This window comes from Triticum aestivum, chromosome 6A, assembly GCF_018294505.1.
Source record: "Triticum aestivum cultivar Chinese Spring chromosome 6A, IWGSC CS RefSeq v2.1, whole genome shotgun sequence".
NCBI lineage: Eukaryota > Viridiplantae > Streptophyta > Magnoliopsida > Poales > Poaceae > Triticum > Triticum aestivum.
In genome coordinates, this window is record NC_057809.1 from 508,915,294 (window position 1) to 508,937,036 (window position 21,743).

At 40.8% G+C, this 21,743-nt stretch overlaps 1 protein-coding gene across 1 annotated transcript; it reads right to left on the reverse strand.

Annotated features, from left to right (window-relative positions):
• Window positions 1-3,536: 3,536 nt before the first annotated feature.
• On the reverse strand, window positions 3,537-9,274 carry LOC123128179 (AT-rich interactive domain-containing protein 5). Its single transcript, XM_044548113.1, has 13 exons — window positions 8,546-9,274; window positions 8,415-8,454; window positions 8,078-8,130; window positions 7,935-7,980; window positions 6,394-6,486; window positions 5,550-5,666; window positions 5,410-5,461; window positions 5,265-5,340; window positions 4,672-4,738; window positions 4,459-4,509; window positions 4,223-4,315; window positions 3,973-4,143; window positions 3,537-3,884 (listed from the first exon to the last, which is right to left on the reverse strand). Exons 1-12 carry the CDS (start codon window positions 9,142-9,144, stop codon window positions 4,039-4,041), a joined length of 1,392 nt encoding a protein of 463 aa, XP_044404048.1. The 5' UTR covers window positions 9,145-9,274; the 3' UTR covers window positions 3,537-3,884; window positions 3,973-4,038.
• Between the last annotated feature and the right edge of the window lie 12,469 nt (window positions 9,275-21,743).

The window sequence follows — 21,743 nt, forward strand, 5'->3', positions numbered from 1 at the left end:
GTAATTTTGAAAGGCATTTCAATCTGCCCGAGAAAAGAAAAGAAGGACTTGAAAAGGGGAGTAGTCGGGCCCGAACCCGGTCTCCCATGCTGAGTTCTAGCCACCTTGATGCCCATGTGCTCGTGATACAGAAGGGGATCTTTTGTAATGATCCAAAGGCGACGAACACTTGTGAATGGAAAAAATGAATCGTTTTTTTCACTTATGGGTGGCATAGTGAGTAATTTCTGTCAACTTTAGGGCTAATCTTATGACGGACAACCAGAAGCAATAGTCCCTTTATTATTAGATATAGATGTAGATATCACTAGCCTCTTTTTTATGTGTCACACCTTAATTTTTTTGTCCTTGCACATTTAAACACACTTTCTTGTTGCATGAGGCTCAGGATGAGCAAACAGTACTCGACTATCAGATTGGGTACCACTCAGCTTCAAATTTATGAAGGACATAACTATAATTCCTCCCCATCGGAACTTACTGTTTGTCGAGTATTATCGGCTGGTTGCAGTCCATTGATTTGACACTATTTATGGTATTATTAAACCAATAATCTCAATGCCCATTTTCCACCCAGAACAATTTTCACATTGCTTGCAATGATTTCACGTTCTTTTAGGAGCAATTGCATGGTTACAATTTCATTTATTAACAGACAAACTAATTTAGTGTTGTGTGTATAGTTTTCTTTCTATGACAAGTCCTAATGCTCGACGTATTTTTCGGCACCGGTGTAACGAGGGTATATGATACATCTATTAGATAGAAAATCCCCTTCTTGTACTCTCTAAGAATTGTGTGTGTTGATTCCTTTTTCTGGTCATTTTAAATCTTTTTCTTTGGATAACGTTAAAATTTGTAGGTCTTAATGCTTGTGATAGGTGTTGAGGGCAAAACCACAATATCGTACAATTCGCATGTTGGGGAGGTCCTCTGGAGTGTTCCTACCATCTGGTAGGTTATTGACTATTTTCTATGTCATCTCATCATTATCTTTGTCATTCTGGTGTTAAACTAAAGTTTATTAATGTGTTAAATTGTTAATGAGGCAAGAAAGTGGTTGATGTTAGTAATGAGGCAACAAAGTTGTTGTTGGATGGCAATGTGGTGAAGTTGCTTATATAAGTGTGATTATTTGTGCACTTTGATGTAACCTTTCTTTCTAATTAAATGAGCACATGTCCTAATGCAGAAGGGGAGAAAGAGGATGAGGAGAATGGGTTTGACTAGACATGCTTGTCTAACTAGCGTTGGTGGGGTAATAAGCACTCCCAAGCTTACTGGAATGGTTATCAAGGCACCACTTCACAATGACAACACGAGTGGGCGAAGGGGGGAGCAAGAGGAGTATTGTTGTCACCGGTGAGAGATGGAGGTGATAGCCGCACAAAGGAGAGAATAAGGGGCATGTGGCACACTATCCCTATAGCGTTAGTGTACATTTGAAATAGATTCCTAATATATAACTCACATACATACCTGTCCTCATCCGGAAAACACGGCTATCATAGGTAGTGAGCAAAGTATGTGAACCTGGGGATACATTTGGTGTTTTTCAATAGGATTAGGAATATATATGATTCAAAATTAACGCTAATTGGAGCAGTTTCAACTTGTAGTGTGTCAAGAGGATTCTAGCCATAGTGATTGAAGACGATATCCACGAAAATGCTACACCCAATGGCACAAGTGGTATGGGTTGTTCATGGGAGGAAAGACAGAGAGGATGATGAAGGACACACACGATATACACTGAGTTGTGCTTGGTCATAAAACAAATGTTGACCAATTTGCCTATGTGTTTTATGTTGTTTCATAGCAATGGCGAGTACTTGGCTAGTCTAGGTAAAACAGGGCCAAGGAGCATCGACCGGCAAGATGCATATTGATGCAGATCTTACGGCGGGTGTACCGTGGATGCACAACCCAAGCAAATTAACACACAAGCAGTTTGTTGGGCATTTGATATTCAATGCGCCTTTTCCACCGTGCAGGCCAACACTCCGTTTTTTAAGTATCTCCTAGTAACACAATAATATTTGCATTTGTGCCCCTGGCTCTACAAAGCTCGGTGATTGTTGGATCCACGTTTGTACTGTGCTTTTTGGGTTTTTTGTTTACCTGTCTTGGTGTCCATATCACATTAGTTGGTTCACATGAAAAAGGCCTCAATGGCCACTTGTTTGCTTCTTGAACCGTTTATTGCAATGACGTCTTGGGTCTCGCAGTTTCTGCCTTTTGAATGATAATTGATGAAGAGTAGTCAGATAAACTGTTTGACCATTTTTTACAATACGACACAATAATATTGAAAACACATTACCGGGGTGATGACAGGGACAATAGGGCAACATGGCGCACGAGATGGAGGTGGCAAGATTGGGGTATGAGGAAGGGCGAGAAGGGGTGGCTCTTGGACCGGTTTACTGCAATGCCATCACGGGTCTCATAGTTTCAACTTCTTCGGATTATATTTGATGACGTTTGGTTGTAAAGAACATTTCCAATAATATGCCAACCGTGGTCTAACTTGTCGGATGATATGAGACATGGACACATACGAAAAGGGGTTGTATAAGCTGATGACCCCATGTGAGAGTCGGTGGCATAGGTTAGCACACAACCAGGTGGATTTGATAGGAGTGGTGGTGGAGGCTTGCGGTCTCAAATTTTCAGATGATACTTTTTTTTGGTGAAGATTATTCGGGCCAATCATTTTCAACAAGTCACACAAATGTCGAAAGTGGGCATGTACACATGCTAGAATGGGGTGGTATTGACGCAATGCTCATGTGAAAATCAACGGTGAAGGATAACACACAAAAAAGTGCCTTATATGAGCGAGAGAGCCAACGAGGGCCCCTCTTTGGAAATTGGAAAGAGCTACTCCCTTCGTCCGGTAAAGAATGTATATCTAGAAATTTTAGGACAAATTATGGAGTTGGCTAAAAAATGCATTAGAAAGATGCAAGCCATCATCTCTCTTCTTTTTAATTACCCAACCCCCAATGAGCTAAGTGCATATAGAAATTAAGAGGACCATGTGTAGATTGTTATTGGTCTTGATTATCATGTGATAAAGAAGAAATATTTTTCCTATTTTAAAGTGCATTGGAAAGATAGAAGTACACTCTTTTGTTAATAAATTTTAAAGCTAGATGTACACTCTTTACCAGACGGAGGGAATAAACGAGCAACTCTGTAGATAGGGTACAAGTAGGATATGGGACGGAGGGAGTACCATTTTACCAAAAAATATGTCACAATCCGCAAAAACTTTTAGTCCGATTTTAGAATGTGCATTTCCCTCATCATAGAAATCAAATATGAGCAATTCATTATGACAGATTTCTAATTTCCTCAACCTCTCAACATTAGACTTGATTCCTATTTAACGCTTTTGGTTGCTACCAAGTGCACCTAACATGTGAAATGTGCTCTACCTGGAATACCATCGTCGAGTTGAAAGTACCGGATAGCGGATATTCATAGACTTTCTTGAGACAGCAACCAACAAGATTAATGAACAGTGCTACTCAACTCGAAAAATGAGGGAATCGCCGTATACATATAAACTTAGATTCAAAACTGAACTCTGCCCAGTAACGGTTTATAGAAGATAGAGAGAAAAAATACAGAAAGTAAAGAAACTAATCCTTCACTTGATCTATTTCCAGCTTTGTGTTGTTTCTCTCTCAGAAGAAAAAAAATGAAAAGAAATATCTGTCGCTAAATATTAAAATCCAGGAGTGAACCAACTAATTTATGTGTACCACTATAAACAACCACAAGAGAAAAGATTGCAGCGCCGGCTATGGGTTGCAGTTGCTTATGTCAGTTTGGCAAACCAAATCCTACTTCTGCAACATTTTTTCTTCTAAAACCTGCACATGAAACAGAAAGCCTGTCATCAGATCAGTACTGAGTTTCAGCGTTGAAGAAAGGAATAAGCTGGCTTAGCCAAACACAGACCTATAAATATGCATGAAAACCACTGGTACAGTAGTTGAAGAAAACTGAAGTGAACAGGATGCATATCTACATGTCCGGGTGCCCAAATGGGGCACGCACAAATAGCTGGCCATGAAGCGTGACAACTGCTGATGTTTGATGCGGATCAATCCTTAAAGGCAAGTTGATCACCTGAGACAGAACAATCAGTTCGTGTTAAGTTGAGGAAGTACCCAACTATTTATGTGTTTAAATGTTTATAAACAATCACCTTCTTGAATGCAGTGATGCCCCAAGGGTTATCAGGCTGGTCAGGGTCCCCAGTTATAACCAGGCGTCCAGCAGGATCAGACTGAACATGCACCTGCGCCAGTTGGAACAAGAATTAATATTTTATCCCTGGCGTAGACTCAATTTCATGTGACAAGCTCTTTTTGTTTATGTTGCACAGATTTTATTTTATTTTTGGATCAATGATGAAGTGTGGCAGCTGAGATGCAATCTCACCTCTTCCCTTAGAAGCCCAGGAACTAGCGCATATATCTCAAAGCATTCTTTCTGCATGAAAGCAGTAACAAAATGTAGCAGTTTCAGCTCAAATCCAAATGGAATTTCACAATGAGAAACGACTCTTAAGAAATTGTTTAATATTTCAGACTATCAAGACACTTCATTTAATATTCGTGCACCACCTTATTAAAAAAAAATGTTGACACTTACAGTTTGACGAACATTAATCTTCACCCAATCGGCAGGTTCTCCAACATCAATGACCATAGAATCTTCCCTGAAATTGGGCAGTACTTTACATATAATAACATGCATTATAGACATAACATCCAAATCCATGGATTCTTCTGTCAAGTTCAATCCTACTATAAGGTCCTATAATTTTGGGATTTTCCTTATTAAATTGAGGAGTGCCATTTCAGGGGTCAAGTTGTCTATTGCATGTCATGCCATATTCGGAGAGCATGCCTGTTAATTCCCATTGGTTTCAGCATAAACAAAATTTGGATGTTTAAACTCTTATTTTGCTAGGTCCATTCAGCAGGTAAGATTCTCGATCTCTTGAACATAGGCAACAGCAGACGCAAGATAGAGAGCACATAAGCAAATGCAACTTCTTCACAGTAAAAAGATTCTGCTTGCACTTTAAAACGAACCATGTATGTGTAAGTAAAACTTAAATAACTGCTATTAAAGGTTAATTAATGCTTTCAATCTGCTAAATTCTTGAGATTGTAAGTTTCTGTCTATCATGTTAACAGCTGAAGTAAACATAGCCAACTGAGATGATGGGAGGTCTTAACTGTGACTTGTTCACTTTTGTACGGGAGACCTTGAAAGCACGCTCTGGACTAGATGCTTTCTTCCTCTTGAGTACCCCTGAAATGCCAGAAAGATATAAGAGAAGAAAGCATCACATGCTAACGCAGAAATACTTGTGAAGCATACCAAAGCCTTTCAGATTCTTATCACGACTTGAAAGGGGTATTGAGTCTTTGTCCTGTAGAAAAATGAATATATTTGCATGAAAAGATCAAAATTATAGGAAAATCAAAGTATGTGCAAGTAAATGTCAAGATATTATTTACCTTAAAAATGTGATCTCCATACATGTCATTGGCAAGGAGACGGTGCGCATGCCAACCCTGCATAGCACGTGCTGCAGCATCCCTTCTAATTCTTGCAGAAGATGATGGATTTACACCCTGCGAAACAGGAAACAAAATCATCAAGCTTACTAATGTTAGCAGGTGACAGCAAAACATTCTCGGCAATGTTAGATATCTTAAAGGCATTCATTGAAATAGTTCCTATCCTAACATAAAACTGTGTTAATTTCGACTGTGAAATATATGTACACCAATCCAGCTCTGAGCCCGATAAATCTTTTAAACATTTATGGAAAGAAAGAATTCCTTTGAAAGTCAGAATTTGGTTGTCGCTTACTTGGCATAGGTCACTAATGACACACTGAAGAAAGGGATGGGAAGGGGATGAAATCTGTCGTTTCCGCTCACACACTGAGAACATATACCATATTTTCTGTGATTGTGTAGCTGCGAAGTTTGTTTTGAGTTCTGTTAGCCTCACTCTGGAAGCAACAAGAGTTTTGTTATTTCCTTTTGGTATGGTATGCACTGAACTTGACATGTTCCATTATTCCTTGGAATAGTGGAAGCAGGCATAATATTGTGTCATGTGGAAAATAGTTCAACAGGACAAGAAATCAGTGGCGACAGAACAAGAAGCCAGTATTTTGATACAAATCTTAACATTTCCTTGATTTTCAGTTAGATTGAAATATGAATTTGAAATCCTTAATATTTTAGACAGGGGTATGTCAACCCATTAAACTTTCATATGTGCACCAAACTAGAAAGTGAACTGCAAAAATTCATATATAGTTAAAACTCTACTTCCCAAGATAAATACCTCACGGTTTGTACCACCAGGTTGTGGTATAGCAGGTATCGATATTTTAAGCTGGCCAGTTCGTACTTTGTGTTTTTCATATTCAAGAAGTGCCTGAGTTGATAAGAAACAACAGTTAACAACAAATGAAGCAAATGCATAAACATAACATGGAAATACATAAGCTTAGAATAGTGTTTTTCTTCTTTTATTCCATCCGGAAACTGACGAGGCGGCATCTCACAACAACAACAAAGCCTTTCAGTCCCAAACAAGTTGGGGTAGGCTAGAGTTGAAACCCACAACATATCGAAACCAAGTCATGGTTCTGGCACATGGATAGCTAACTTCCACGCACTCCTGTCCATGGCAAAATCTTCGGTGATATTCCAGTCCTTGAGGTCTCTCTTTACGGACTCCTCCCATGTCAAGTTTGGTCTACCCCGACCTCTCTTGACATTATCAGCATGCCTTAACCGTCCTCTACGCACGGGCGCTTCCTGGAGGCCTGCGCTGAACATGCCCAAACCATCGCAAACGATGTTGGACAAGCTTCTCTTCAATCGGCGCCACCCCAACTCTCTCATGTATATCACGAGATGGCATCTCACGAAATAAGGAAATTGAAGGATATTAAGTCTTAGATAAATACTCCCTCCGTCACATATTAATTGACGCTCAAGCGGATGTATCTAAACGTATTTCAGTGCTAGATACATCCGTTTTAGCGTCAATTAATATGGGACAGAGGAAGTATCATCTACTCCCTCCCATCTGATTTGCTAGTCCCATCTCCAAAATCGCAGCAACCAAGATAAAGCTAATTAGGTGGTTCTACTTCCTTTCTGGTTTAAAAGCCCCACGTTTATACCTAGATTGACAATTTGATCAACGTAACACGAGTTATATATCACAAAAGAATAACCATTAGAAACTTCAAATGTATTTTCTAATGCCATACCGTTTATGACATACAATTTGTACTGCATTTATCAAATTGTCGATCTAGGGTACACCTGGGCCTTTTAAACCGGAAAGGAGGAGGTAAACAGCATACTAACGCTACATGCATATCCACCTCTCCCCTTCATGCATTAGTTGATTCCACATCAAGAAACAAAATTTGACAGAATTTAATGTAGCCATAGCAAAAGTTTACCTGTTCCTAAAGCAATGAGCCTTACAAAACAGAAAATCAATCTTTTTTAGATGAGACTAACAAACCAGAAGGGAGGGAGTATCAAATATGGAAGTAAAGTACATCAGTTTCTATGAAATGAAAAAGAAGCAAGTATTATAGTTATATCTGTTTGGTTCCTAAACCATTAAGAACACTAACTATTGCAGTGGATCCATTTCAGCTCCATATTTCTATTCGTAATAACTATCCTAGTAGGTTTTAATGGCATATAGCTTTTCGTTCAGCGAGTAAATTTACAGTAAAGCACCATATGCCATAATATTGTTTCAAGAGAAACTGCTTCCCAGCTACCATAGTGGGGATAAGATGTGCTTGTGAGACAAGTACAACATGTAACAAAGTTCTGCGAGCAATCTATCACCTTCTCATAGAAAATTCGAAATGACCAAGACACCGTAGTGCAGGTCCTACAAAAGAACACAATAACAACAATCAGCTGACGCAAAATTTAAATCTTTCACTGCAAATTCGTTTAACATGTATCGCTGAAAAAAAAAAGCTTACTTTGGTGGCCTGAAAGTCTCTCCAACTTGACGCCATAGTTTACAAACTGTTACCTGAATAATCAAAATAAACGTCGTGAATAACTATCAATGTTCAACGGAAATATACTACAGCATTTACAATAGAAGATGAGCAGTGGATTCTGCACAAAAGCACAGTATCCTTAAATTTGTTATCATCGGTGAGCTACTTGCTAGTTATTGCATTCATTGGTGGAACATGTGGAGGAACTTCCACCCTTTCACGGTACTAGAAAATCACTCTGTAGTATCGGGATTCGGGAACGTGTCCAGTCTGTGCCTGTTCAGTTGTGCAATGTAAAGGAAATCATTGATACCTGCTCATGGCCTCCCAGGTGAGCGACCTGCCTCCACAACCTGGAACAGAACAGCGCAAGGAACTTCATTAAGTTGGTTTAGACGAGAAAATGTGGTTCGAGTAGCTCGGAGAAACGAGAGGGGTGCGCACTTGAGGCAGTTGAGGCCCTTGCCGTAAAACTTGGGCGGCTTGAACTCGAGGCTGTGCTCCCTGTGGAAGCGCTCCAGCTCAGACATGAACGCCGCCTGCTCCTCCTCCGTCCCGGAGTCGTGACCCTCGAGGAAAGGGTCGGGCTCCACCGGCTGCTGGCTGGCACACTGCGCCATCCCGGCCGAGCCGTCGCCCTCCGTCTTCACCTCCGCCCTCGGCGACGCATCAGGGGTGGAGTCGTCGTCCTCGTCCTCCTCGTCATCATCATCCTCATCATCTTCGTCGTCCTCGCCGTCCCCCTCGTCACCGTCGTGGCTCATGGCGTCCTCGCCGTTGGTCTCCACCCTCACGCCCACGGCCTCCTCCCCGGCGTCGGGCGGCGCGGTCTCCCCGCGGTCCCCCGCATTGGGCAGCCCCGCCCGATCCGGGGAGCGCTCGCCGTCGCCGTCGCTGTTCGTTTCGGGGGACGGGGGCGCGTCCTGGAACTCGTCGGCCACGGGCGGCTCCTCCTCCTTGGCGGCCCGCGGTAGGGGGTGGCGCGGCTCGTCGTCGCCGTCGGCGCGCGGGAGGTCGCGGTCGGAATCGGCGCCGTCGCTCATCGCGGCACGGGGGAGGAGGAGTGCGAATGGGCGGCTGCTATTTTCGCGGTTTGCACCGAGGGGGGGAGAGGAGCGGAGAGAGGGAGGGGGGGTAGAGAGGTGGCGACTCGCACGGGAAGGCAAGGGACGGAGAAGAGAGAAGAGAAGGATGGATCTCCACGGCTTGCGATGGATGGAGGGACGGACGGGAGCCAGATTCCTCTCTCTCGCGGCCCGTCGGAACCGTAGGCCCATCCACCCTGTCAGTGATTCCTCCTGGGCTAGGCCCACTACTGTTTTGGAAGTCACTAGTAGGTTTTGTAAAGGAGCCTGGTAAGTTTCGGAAGTTTGGATTTTAAGCATGGCGGTTTATCATTTCTGTTTGTAAAAACATCAAGATGGCGAAAAGTCCATCAAAACCCTCTGATGACGACGAGTGGTTAAGGACCAACATCAAGCTGGAGAGATTCCATCGAAACTCTGATGACAACAAGTGGATAAGGTCCTTAAGGTACCCTAATGAAAACTCGGGTGCGTCGGCTAGGTTTCCAAGTTTGATCGCCGTCGTCGACTGCTCTTGTTCTCATTAGCGATTGTTCCCATGATAGTCTTGATATGTCCCTTTGGTCCTCGTCCCTGCTCGTAGTCTCCACTATTTTTCTCGTCCCCGTCAAAACCCTAGAAAATCCATACGTCGTTCCAGACTTTTCGCATGTGGCTAAAGTATGTGATCGTAATACACAAAACCTAGATAGAGTTTTGGACTACAATTTGTAAAAAGGAGTACGGATGGGGTGGAAGGAATGCCGTGGGCTGAAACTGGCGTTTGCGTAGAAGAAGGGGGTCAACACCGAGTGTAGAGATTTTGGCAAAGTGGGAGTGGTGGAAGCAAAGGTGGTGGGGAAGTTGATAGCCGAGAAACCCACCTACGCGTAAGCAATAGTGAATGCACTTGGTCCGATCTGGTGCCCGATGAAAGGTATTGACTGCAAGTTCACGATGAGAATAGGTTTCTGATCACTTTCCATCAAGAATCAGCGAAAAAAGAAAGGTTGTAGGTGGAGGAACTTGGATGTTTGATATAGATCTCATTGTAATGGAGGAGTATGTAGCTATCAAGTCTATAGAGGAGTATAAGTTTAGCAATATTCCCATATGGGTTCTGATATTTGGAATGTCGATGGCTATGATGAGCAGTGATAAGGTGGAGTCCTTGGGAAAATGGATGGCTTGAAAAATGAGGTGGAAAGACATTTCATATGTATAAAAGTGAGGTTGGATATTAGGATCTCACTGCTCCACGAAAAACTAGTTTATTTGGTTGTAGGAGTTGATGTGACAGAAAGGAGATAATAAAGAAGTGGCGTGGATTTGAATATGAGTATCTACCAGACTTTTGTTTCATATGTGGGATCATTGGGCATGTTGAAATGGAGTGTAAGATAATTGGGCCCTGTCGTGCTTGCTCAGGTGTCTTTATTGAATCTTTTAGTTTATTTTTTTTATCACTAGTTGGTTTATAAAACAAAATTACAAAAAATGGAAGTGAAGTTGCATCAAATTCTTAATCTTTATGAAGTCTTTCTTCAAAATGTGGATTATGATAATTGCTATTAAGTGTTAAAAACATAATTTAACACAATGTTTGGTGTGAGTTCCTTTAATGATAAGAATAATTGCAATGATATTAGTATGAATTCTTTTAATATCCATGATGCCAATGATATGCAAAGCCATAAGTTTGGGAATGCCATGTTTGATGAAGATGATATTTTTAATCCCCCTACTTTTGATGAGCAAATTTATTATGATGATAGCATGTCTCCTATTTATGACGATTATAATGATGAAAGTGGTTTTGGATGAGTGTCAACTTTAAGTGATAATTATCCCACTATTTTTGAGGGTGTTGAATCTTATTGGAATAATGATAAAAGTGGATTTGGAGAGGTCATGACTTTATTTAGTGTTGAATCTGTTGGAAATATGCCCTAGAGGCAACAATATTGTATTATTATATTTCCATTATTCATAATTAAGAGTTTATATTTCATGCTATAACTGCTATGGTCCTGGAATATGCGATTCAGTGGAGAACTCATATGCACGTGTGAAATGATAAATGGTAAACAATAGGTTCCTAGTCTCGCCGTAAAGCATGGCACACTGAACTATCGAGTAGTCATCAGCTTTGCTCTGCTAGGTGTTCATAACATCTGGCGTTGCTCCTGCAGCGGGCTTGTCACCTAGCGGTGCTTCCAGAATGTAATTCTTCTGTGCAGCAATGAGGATAATTCTCAAGTTACGGACTCAGTCCGTGTAGTTGCTACCATCATCTTTCAACTTAGTTTTATCTAGGAAGGCATTAAAATTTAATGAAACAACAGCACGGGCCATCTATCTACAACAACATAGACATGCAAAATACTATCAGATACTAAGTTCATGATAAATTAAAGTTCAATTAATCAAATTACTTAAGAACTCCCACTTAGATAGACATCTCTCTAATTATCTAAGTGACCATGTGATCCATATCAACTAAACCATGTCCAATCATCACGTGAGATGGAGTAGTTTTCAATGGTGAACATCACTATGTTGATCATATCTACTATATGATTCACGCTCGACCTTTCGGTCTCCAGTGTTCCGAGGCCATATCTGCATATGCTAGGCTTGTCAAATTTAACCTGAGTATTCTACGTGTGCAAAACTGGCTTGCACCTGTTGTATGTGAACGTAGAGCTTATCACACCCAATCATCACGTGGTGTCTCGGCACGACGAACTGTAGCAACGGTGCATACTCAGGGAGAACACTTATACCTTGAAATTTAGTGAGAGATAGTCTTATAATGCTACCGCCGAACTAAGCAAAATAAGGTGCATAAAGGATAAACATCACATGCAATCAATATAAGTGATATGATATGGCCATCATCATCTTGTGCCTTTGATCTCCATCTCCAAAGCACCGTCATGATCACCATTGTCACCGGCTTGACACCTTGATCTCCATCGAAGCATCGTTGTCGTGTCGCCAACTATTGCTTCTATGACTATCACTACCGCTTAGTGATAAAGTAAAGCAATTACATGGCGATTGCATTTCATACAATAAAGCGACAACCATATGGCTCCTGCCAGTTGCCGATAACTCTGTTACAAAACATGATCATATCATACAATAAAATCTAGCATCATGTCTTGACCATATCACATCACAACATGCCCTGCAAAAACAAGTTAGACGTCATCTACTTTGTTGCTGCAATCTTTACATGGCTGCTACGGGCTGAGCAAGAACCGTTCTTACCTACGCATCAAAAACCACAACGTGGTATAGTGATTGCTTTTTTATCTTCAGAAAGAACCATGTTCATTGAATCCGATTCAACTAGCCACCTGTGTGCGAAGCACGTCGGTAGAACCAGTCTCGCGTAAGCGTACGCGTAATGTCGGTCTGGGCCACTTCATCCAATAATGTCGCTGAATCAAGAATCAACTAGTGACGGCAAGCAATATGTATATACATACGCCCACAACTCCTTTGTGTTCTACTCGTGCATATAACATCTACGCATAAACCTGGCTCGGACGCCACTGTTGGGGAACGCAGTAATTTCAAAATTTTCCTACGCACACGCAAGATCATGGTGATGCATAGCAACGAGAGGGGAGAGTATCATCTATGTACCCTCGTAGACCGTAAGCGGAAGCGTTATGACAACGCAGTTGATGTAGTCGTACGTATTCATGATCAACCGATCTAGCACCGAAGGTACGACACCTCCGTGATTTGCACACGTTCAGCTCGGTGACGTCCCACGAACTCACGATCCAGTAGAGTTTCGAGGGAGAGTTTCATCAGCACGACGGCGTGATGACGGTGATGATGTTGCTACCAGAACAGGGCTTCGCCTAAGCACCGCTACGATATTACCGAGGTGGATTATAGTGGAGGGGGGCACCGCACATGGCTAAAAGATCAATGATCAATTTGTGTGTCCATGGGGTGCCCCCTCCCCCGTATATAAAGGAGTGGAGGAGGGGGAGGGGCCGGCCTCTCTAGGCGCGCCCAAGGGAGTCCTACTCCCACGGGGAGTAGGATTCCCCCTTCCCTTGTTTGGTTTTAGGAGAGAAAGAAGGAGGAGGAAGAAGGAAGGAAAAGGGGGGTCGTCCCCCTTCCCAATTCGGATTCGGGAGTAGGATTCCCCCATTTCCTAGTAGAAGTAGGAGCCCTTCCAAGTAGGAGTAGGAGAGGAAGGAAGGAGGAGAGAGGGAGGAAGGAAAGGGGGGCCGACCCCCTCCCAATTAGGATTGGGCTTGGGGGGCGCGCCTTCCTCTTTTCTCTTCCATCTCCTCTATTCCACTAAGGCCCAATAAGTCCCATATACTCCCCAGGGGGTTCCGGTAACCTCTCGGTACTCCGGAAAAATGCCCGAACCACTCGGAACCATTCTGATGTCCAAATATAGGCTTACAATATATTGATCTTTATGTCTCGACCATTCCGAGACTCCTCGTCATGTCCGTGATCAAATCCGGGACTCTGAACTACCTTCGGTACATCAAAACACATAAACTCATAATACCGATCATCACTGAACGTTAAGTGTGAGGACCCTACGGGTTCGAGAACTATGTAGACATGACCGAGACTCACTTCCGGTCAATAACCAATAGCGGAACCTGGATGCTCATATTGGTTCCTACATATTCTACGAAGATCTTTATCGGTCAAAACCGCATAACGGTATACGTTGTTCCCTTTGTCATCGGTATGTTACTTGCCTGAGATTCGGTCGTCGGTATCTCAATACCTAGTTCAATCTTGTTACTGGCAAGTCTCTTTACTCGTTTCGTAATGCTACATCCCGTAACTAACTCATTAGCTATATTGCTTGCAAGGCTTATAGTGATGTGCATCACTGAGAGGGCCCAGGGATACCTCTCCAACAATCGGAGTGACAAATCCTAATCTTGATCCATTCCAACTCAACAAACATCATCGGAGACACCTGTAGAGCACCTTTATAATCACCCAGTTATGTTGTGACGTTTGGTAGCACACAAAGTGTTCCTCCGGTATTCGGGAGTTGCATGATCTCATAGTCATAGGAACATGTATAGTTATGGAGAAAGCAATAGCAACAAACTAAACGATCATCGTCCTAAGCTAACGGATGGGTCAAGTCAATCACATATTCTCTAATGATGTGATCCCGTTAATCAAATGACAACTCATGTCTATGGTTAGGAAACATAACCATCATTGATTCAACGAGCTAGTCAAGTAGAGGCAAACTAGTGACACTCTTTTTGTCTATGTATTCACACATGTATTAAGTTTCCGGTTAATACAATTCTAGCATGAATAATAAACATTTATCATGATATAAGGAAATATAAATAACAACTTTATTATTGCCTCTAGGGCATATTTCCTTTAGTTTCATGCTATGGTTAGATTTATCTTAATTCTTCTTTCGTAGTTGCAGATGCTTGCGAGAGGGGTTAATCATAAGTGGGAGGCTTGTCCAAGTAAGGTCAGCACCCAAGCACTAGTCCACCCACATATCAAATTATCAAAGTAACGAACGCAAATCATATGAGCATGATGAAAACTAACTTGACAGTAATTCCCATGTGTCATTGGGAGTGCTTTGCTTTATATAAGAGTTTGTCCTGGCTTGTCCTTTGCTACAAAAAGGATCGGGCCACCTTGCTGCACCTTAGTTACACTTGTTACTTGTTACCCGTTACGAATTATCTTATCACAAAACTATCTGTTACCGATAATTTCAGTACTTGAAGAGAATACCTTGCTGAAAAATCGCTTGTCATTTCCTTCCGCTCCTTGTTGGGTTCGACACTCTTAGTTATCGAAAGGACTACGATATATCCCCTATACTTGTGGGTCATCAAGACTCTTTTCTGGCGCCGTTGCAGGGGAGTGAAGCGCCTTTTGTGTGTGGAATTTGGTAAGGAAACATTTATAATACGTGCTGAAATTTACTGTCACTTGTCACTATGGAAAATAATCCTTTGAGGGGCTTGTTCGGGGTATCTTCACCTCGACCAGCAGAGCAAGAAGTTTCTCCTCAACCTACTGAACCTACTGAAAATATTTATTATGAGCTTCCTTCGAGTATGATAGAGAAAATGCTAGCTAATCCTTATGCAGGAGATGGAACATTACATCCTGATATGCATCTAATCTATGTGGATGAAGTTTGTGGATTATTTAAGCTTGCAGGTTTGCCCGAGGATAAAGTCAAGAAGAAGGTCTTCCCTTTATATTTGAAGGAGAAGGCATAGACATGGTATAGGCCATGCGATGATATCGGGACTTGGAATTACAACCGATTGAAATTGGAATTTCATCAGAAGTTTTATCCTATATATGCATCTGGTTCATCGTGATCGGAATTATATTTATATTTTTTGGCCTTGTGAAGGAGAAAGTATAGCTCAAGCTTGGGGAGGCTTAAATCAATGTTATATTCATGCCCCAATCATGAGCTCTCAAGAGAAATTATTATTCAGAATTTTTATGCTCGACTTTCTTGTGATGATCAATCCATGCTCGATACTTCTTGTACTGGTTCTTTTATGAAGAAGACTATTGAATTCAAATGGGATTTATTGGAAATAATTGAATGCAACTCTGAAGATTGGGACCTTTCAAAGAGGCACGGACTTGACTCTGAGATTGTAGCTTCTTTCTGTGAATCATTTGCTACTCATGTTGATCTCCCCAAGGAAAAGTGGTTTAAATATCATCCTCCCATTGAATTGAAAGTAGTAGAACCTATTAAAGCTGAAGAAGAAACTATTACTTAAAATTTTGATAATGTTATTCCTACTGCTTATATTGAGAAACCAACTTTTCCGGTTAGGATAAAAGAACATGCTATTGTGGTTCGTAAGAGTTATACTAGAACACCTACACCCCTGAACAAATTAAAGTTGAACCTAGTATAGCTATGGTTAAAGATCTCTTGGTTGATAATATTGATGGGCATGTTATTTATTTCTGTAATGAGGATGCTAGAATCGCTAGACCCGATAATCTCTACTCCCAATGGAGCAATTGGTAGGATTGCGTCCACAATATTTTTTGTCCCACCACTTTCGTCCGTTTTTTGACTATTTTTTCGTCCCCTCCCCCACCCCATGCACGCACGCAGCCCAAGAACCCCCTCCCCACACACACAAAAAACGCTCCTCTCGATCCCATCTGGACCCCGTCGAAAGAAGAGCTTCGTTGCCGCAACTGGCGTATGGGGGAGCTTCGTTGCCGCCGCCACCATACGATTTGCCGCGATCTCATTCGATCTACCTATTGCCGATGTACGGGGTCGCCGCCACCAAGATACGGGATCACCACCGATGTATGATACGTCTCCAACGTACCTATAATTTTTTATTTTTCCATGCTATTATATTATCAACCTTGGATGTTTTATATGCATTTATATGCTATTTTATATGATTTTTGGGACTAACCTATTAACCCAGAGCCCAGTGCCAGTTTATGTTTTTTTGCCTATTTTAGGGTTTCGAAGAAAAGGAAAATCAAACGGAGTCCAATTGACCTGAAACTTCACGGAACTTATTTTTGGACCAGAAGAAACCCAGAAGACTTGGAGTGCACGTAAGGGGGTCAACGAGGAAGCCACGAGGCAGGGGGGCGCGCCCTCCACCCTCGTGGGCCCCTCGTGGCTTCCCTGACGTACTTCTTCCGCCTATATATCTCCATATACCCTAAAAACATCGAGGAGCACAATAGATCAGGAGTTCCGCCGCCAAAAGCCAATCTAGACCCGTTCCGGCACCCTGCCGGAGGGGGAATCCCTCTCTGGTGGCCATCTTCATCATCCTGGTGCTCTCCATGACGAGGAGGGAGTAGTTCTCCCTCGGGGCTGAGGGTATGTACCAGTAGCTATGTGTTTGATATCTCTCTCTCTCTCTCTCGTGTTCTTGAGGTGATCCGATCTTGATGTATCGCGAGCTTTGCTATTATATTTGGATCCTATGATGTTTCTTCTCCCCCTCTACTCTCTTGTAATGGATTGAGTTTCCCCATTGAAGTTATCTTATGGGATTGAGTCTTTAAAGATTTGAGAACACTTGATGTATGTCTTGCCGTGCATATGTGTGGTGAGAATGGGATATCACGTGATTCACTTGATGTATGTTTTGGTGACCAACTTGCGGGTTCCGCCCATGAACCTATGCATAGGGGTTGGCACATGTTTTCGTCGTGATTCTCTGGTAGAAACTTTGGGTCACTCTTTGAGGTTCTATGTGTTGGTTGAATAGATGAATCTGAGATTGTGTGATGCATATCGTATAATCATACCCACGGATACTTGAGGTGACATTGGAGTATCTAGGTGACATTAGGGTTTTGGTTGATTTGTGACTTAAGGTGTTATTCTAGTATGAACTCTAGGGCTGTTTGTGACATTTATAGTAATAGCCCAATGGATTGATTGGAAAGAATAACTTTGAGGTGGTTTCGTATCCTACCATAATCTCTTCGTTCGTTCTCCTCTATTAGTGACTTTGGAGTGACTCTTTGTTGCATGTTGAGGGATAGTTATGTGATCCAACTATGTTATCATTGTTGAGAAAACTTGCACTAGTGAAAGTATGAACCCTAGGCCTTGTTTCCTAGCATTGCAATATCGTTTGTACTCACTTTTATCATTAGTTACCTTGCTGTTTTTACATTTTCAGATTACAAAAACTTATATCTACTATCCATATACCACTTGTATCACCATCTCTTCACCGAACTAGTGCACCTATACAATTTACCATTGTATTGGGTGTGTTGGGGACACAAGAGACTCTTTGTTATTTGGTTGCAGGGTTGCTTGAGAGAGATCATCTTCATCCTACGCCTCCTACGAATTGATAAACCTTAGGTCATCCACTTGATGGAAATTTGCTACTGTCCTACAAACCTCTGCACTTGGAGGCCCAACAACGTCTACAAGAAGAAGGTTGTGTAGTAGACATCAAGCTCTTTTCTGGCGCCGTTGCCGGGGAGGTGAGTCTTGAAGGTATATCTTTAGATCTTGCAATCAAATCTTTTTGTTTCTTGTTTTAGCACTATTTTAGTTTATAAAAGAAATTTACAAAAAAATGGAATTAAGTTTGTCTAATACGCTTCATATTTTAATATCTTTCGTGAGTATGATGGAAAGGACAATTGTGCCAAAGTGTTAGAAGAAGAATGCATTAGAATGTTTGGCACTAAATATTTGAATGATGAGCATGATTGCAATATTGTTAGTATGAACTCCTTGAATACCCATGGTACTAATGATGATTGCACTAGTTATGATGAAAATGTCTCCTATAAACATGTCAATTTTTGTGGAGTGCATTGGGTTTGTAAGTACACACCAAATAGGGAAGATAGATATTGCAAGAGGCATAAGTACTTAGAAACTAAATTGTTGCAAGAAAGGCTAGATGATTGTGCTGAAAATTTAAATTTTCTTAGCCATACTTGTGAACTTTGCAATGAACGTGGTCATTTAGCTATCCGATGCAAATTGTTTCATGATCTAATCGTGTCCAAAAATTGTGATGAGTTGATTTCCCTTGCAAATTATAATGAACTTAGTTTGCTTATGGGTTATGAAGAAATGAAACGTTTAACCAATCATCTTCCAGAATTTGCCCGTTACAAACTTCTTGGCTTTGATCTAGAGGAAATTTATATGTATTGTGCGGTGAATTGTATTGAAAATCCTTATATTGCCAACTACATAAAGAAAAGAAAACAAATAGAAGATGAAGAGAATACTAACGAAAGGGAAGAGACCTCCCAATATCCTCCTATTATTTCTTATGATGAATCAAGTAATGAGGAGGAGCCTCCTATTCAACCAATCTCATTAATAAGGAGCTCCAAAAAGATGATTGAACCCACACATGGTGTGGTGAAGAATACGAAAAGAAAAAGGAAGAGAGGTAAAAAGATATCTCTCCCAACTAATGCTGCTCCTATTACTATTATGCCTCATGAAAATATAATTGTGGAAGATAATGATACTTCTTATGATCTTGAGAATCTTTTTGGCACTTGCATGGAAGAATATGATAATTGCTATACTATTGGTGCTATCCATACTATTAATGATGAGAGTGATTATGCTTATGATATGAAAAGGCCCAAGCTTGGGGATGCTATGTTTGATGACGATGATGTTTTTGAGAATATATTTGCTGCAATTAATGTTTTTCCCAATATTGGGGATGCTACGTTTAATGAAGATGATATTTTTAGTCTTCCAAGTTTTGATATGCAAATTTATAATGATGATAGCATGCCTCCTACTTATGATGATTATTGTGATGATACTTATGCTATAAAAAGTAGTGATTATATTTATAAAACTTGTCATGATTATGGCTACCCATTTTCTGATCATTACTCTTTTAATGTGGAAACAATTTATAGTATTCAAGTTTCTTATGATACTCCCACTATTCCGAATGAGAATAGATTTGCTTATGTGGAGAGTAATAAAATTTCTATGCTTGTAGATCATGAAAAGAATGCTTTAGGTGCTAGTTATATTATTAAATTCATTCATGATTCTACTGAAAATTATTATGAGGGAGGAATATATGCTTGTAGGAATTGCAATAATATCAAGTTTCCTCTCTATGTGCTTAAAATCTTAAAGTTATGCTTGTTTTGCTTTCCTATGCAAGTTGATTCTTGTTCCCACAAGTTGTTTGCTCACAAAATCCCTATGCATAGGAAGTGGGTTAGACTTAAATTTCCTAGTCATATTCTTCATGATGCTCTCTTTATGTTTCAATTCTTATCCTTTATGTGAGCACCATTGAAATCATCATGCCTAGCTAGGGGCGTTAAACGATAGCGCTTGTTGGGAGGAAACCCAATTTTATTTTTGTTCCTTGCTCTTTGTTCCTGTTTAGTAATAAATAATTCATCTAGCCTCTTTTTAGATGTGGTTTTATGCTTTTAATTAGTGTTTGTGCAAAGTAGAACCTTTGGGAAGACTTGGGGAAAGTCTTGTTGATCATGCTGTAAAAAACAGAAACTTTAGCGCTCACGAGAATTGCTGCTAGTTTTTATTGGAGAGTGATATTGAGTTAATTATTTTTGCAGATGATTAATAGACAAATTACTCAGGTCCACCAATTTATTTTATAATTTTATGAGTTCCATAAGTATATGTTTGATCCAGATTACTACAGACTGTTCTGTTTTTGACAGATTCTGTTTTTTTGATGTGTTGTTTACTTATTTTGATGAATCTATGGCTAGTAAAAGAGTTTATAAACCATATAGAAGTTGGAATACAGTAGGTTTAAAACCAATATAAATAAATAATGAGTTCATTACAGTACCTTGAAGTGGTGATTTATTTTCTTATACTAACGGAGCTTACGAGTTTTCTGTTAAGTTTTGTGTCGTGAAGTTTTCAAGTTTTGGGTAAGGATTCGATGGACTATGGAATAAGGAGTGGCAAGAGCCTAATATTGGGGATGCCCAAGGCACCCTAAGGTAGTATTCAAGTATTTCCAAGAGCCTAAGCTTGGGGATGCCCCGGAAGGCATCCCCTCTTTCGTCTTCGTTCATCGGTAACTTTACTTGGAGCTATATTTTTATTCGCCACATGATATGTGTTTTGCTTGGAGCGTCAATTTATTTTGTTAGGATTTGCTTGATGCTTGAATAAAATACCAAGATCTGAAATTCTTAAATGTTAGAGAGTCTTCATATAGTTGCATAATTATCCGACTACTCATTGATCTTCACTTATATCTTTCAGAGTAGTTTGTCGTTGCTCTAATGCTTCACTTATGTATTTTAGAGCACGGTGGTGGTTTTATTTTGAAGAAATAGATGAACTCTCATGCTTCCCTTATATTATTTTGAGAGTATTTAGAATAGCATGGTAATTTGCTTTGGTTATGAAACTAGTCCTAATATGATGGGCATCCAAGAGGGATATAATAAAAACTTTCATATAGAGTGCATTGAATACTATGAGAAGTTTGATACTTGATAATTGTTTTGAGATATGAAGATGGTGATATTAGAGTCATGCTAGTTGAGTAGTTGTGAATTTGAGAAATACTTGTGTTGAAGTTCGTGATTCCCGTAGCATGCACGTATGGTGAACCGTTATGTGATGAAGTCGGAGCATGATTTGTTTATTGATTGTCCTCCTTATGAATGGCGGTCGGGGACGAGCGATGGTCTTTTCCTACCAATCTATCCCCCTAGGAGCATGTGCATAGTACTTTGTTTCGATAACTAATAAATTTTTGCAATAAGTATGTGAGTTCTTCATGACTAATGTTGAGTCCATGGATTATACGCACTCTCACCCTTCCACCATTGCTAGCCTCTCTAGTACCATGCAACTTTCGCCGGTACCATAAACCCACCATATATCTTCCTCAAAACAGCCACCATATCTACCTATTATGGCATTTCCATAGCCATTCCTGTTGGGGAACGTAGCAGAAATTCAAAAATTTCCTACGAATCACCAAGATCTATCTATGGAGAGACCAGCAACGAGTAGGAAGGTGAGTGCATCTACATAC

Coding starts and splice junctions, on each gene's coding strand:
- LOC123128179 (XM_044548113.1), bottom strand. CDS start 9,144: ATGAGCGACGGCGCCGATTCCGACCGCGACCTCCCGCGCGCCGACGGC. Junction 5,341..5,409: donor TAAGAATCTGAAAGGCTTTG/GTATGCTTCACA, acceptor CTGGCATTTCAG/GGGTACTCAAGAGGAAGAAA. Junction 4,739..5,264: donor ACAAAAGTGAACAAGTCACA/GTTAAGACCTCC, acceptor GCCCAATTTCAG/GGAAGATTCTATGGTCATTG.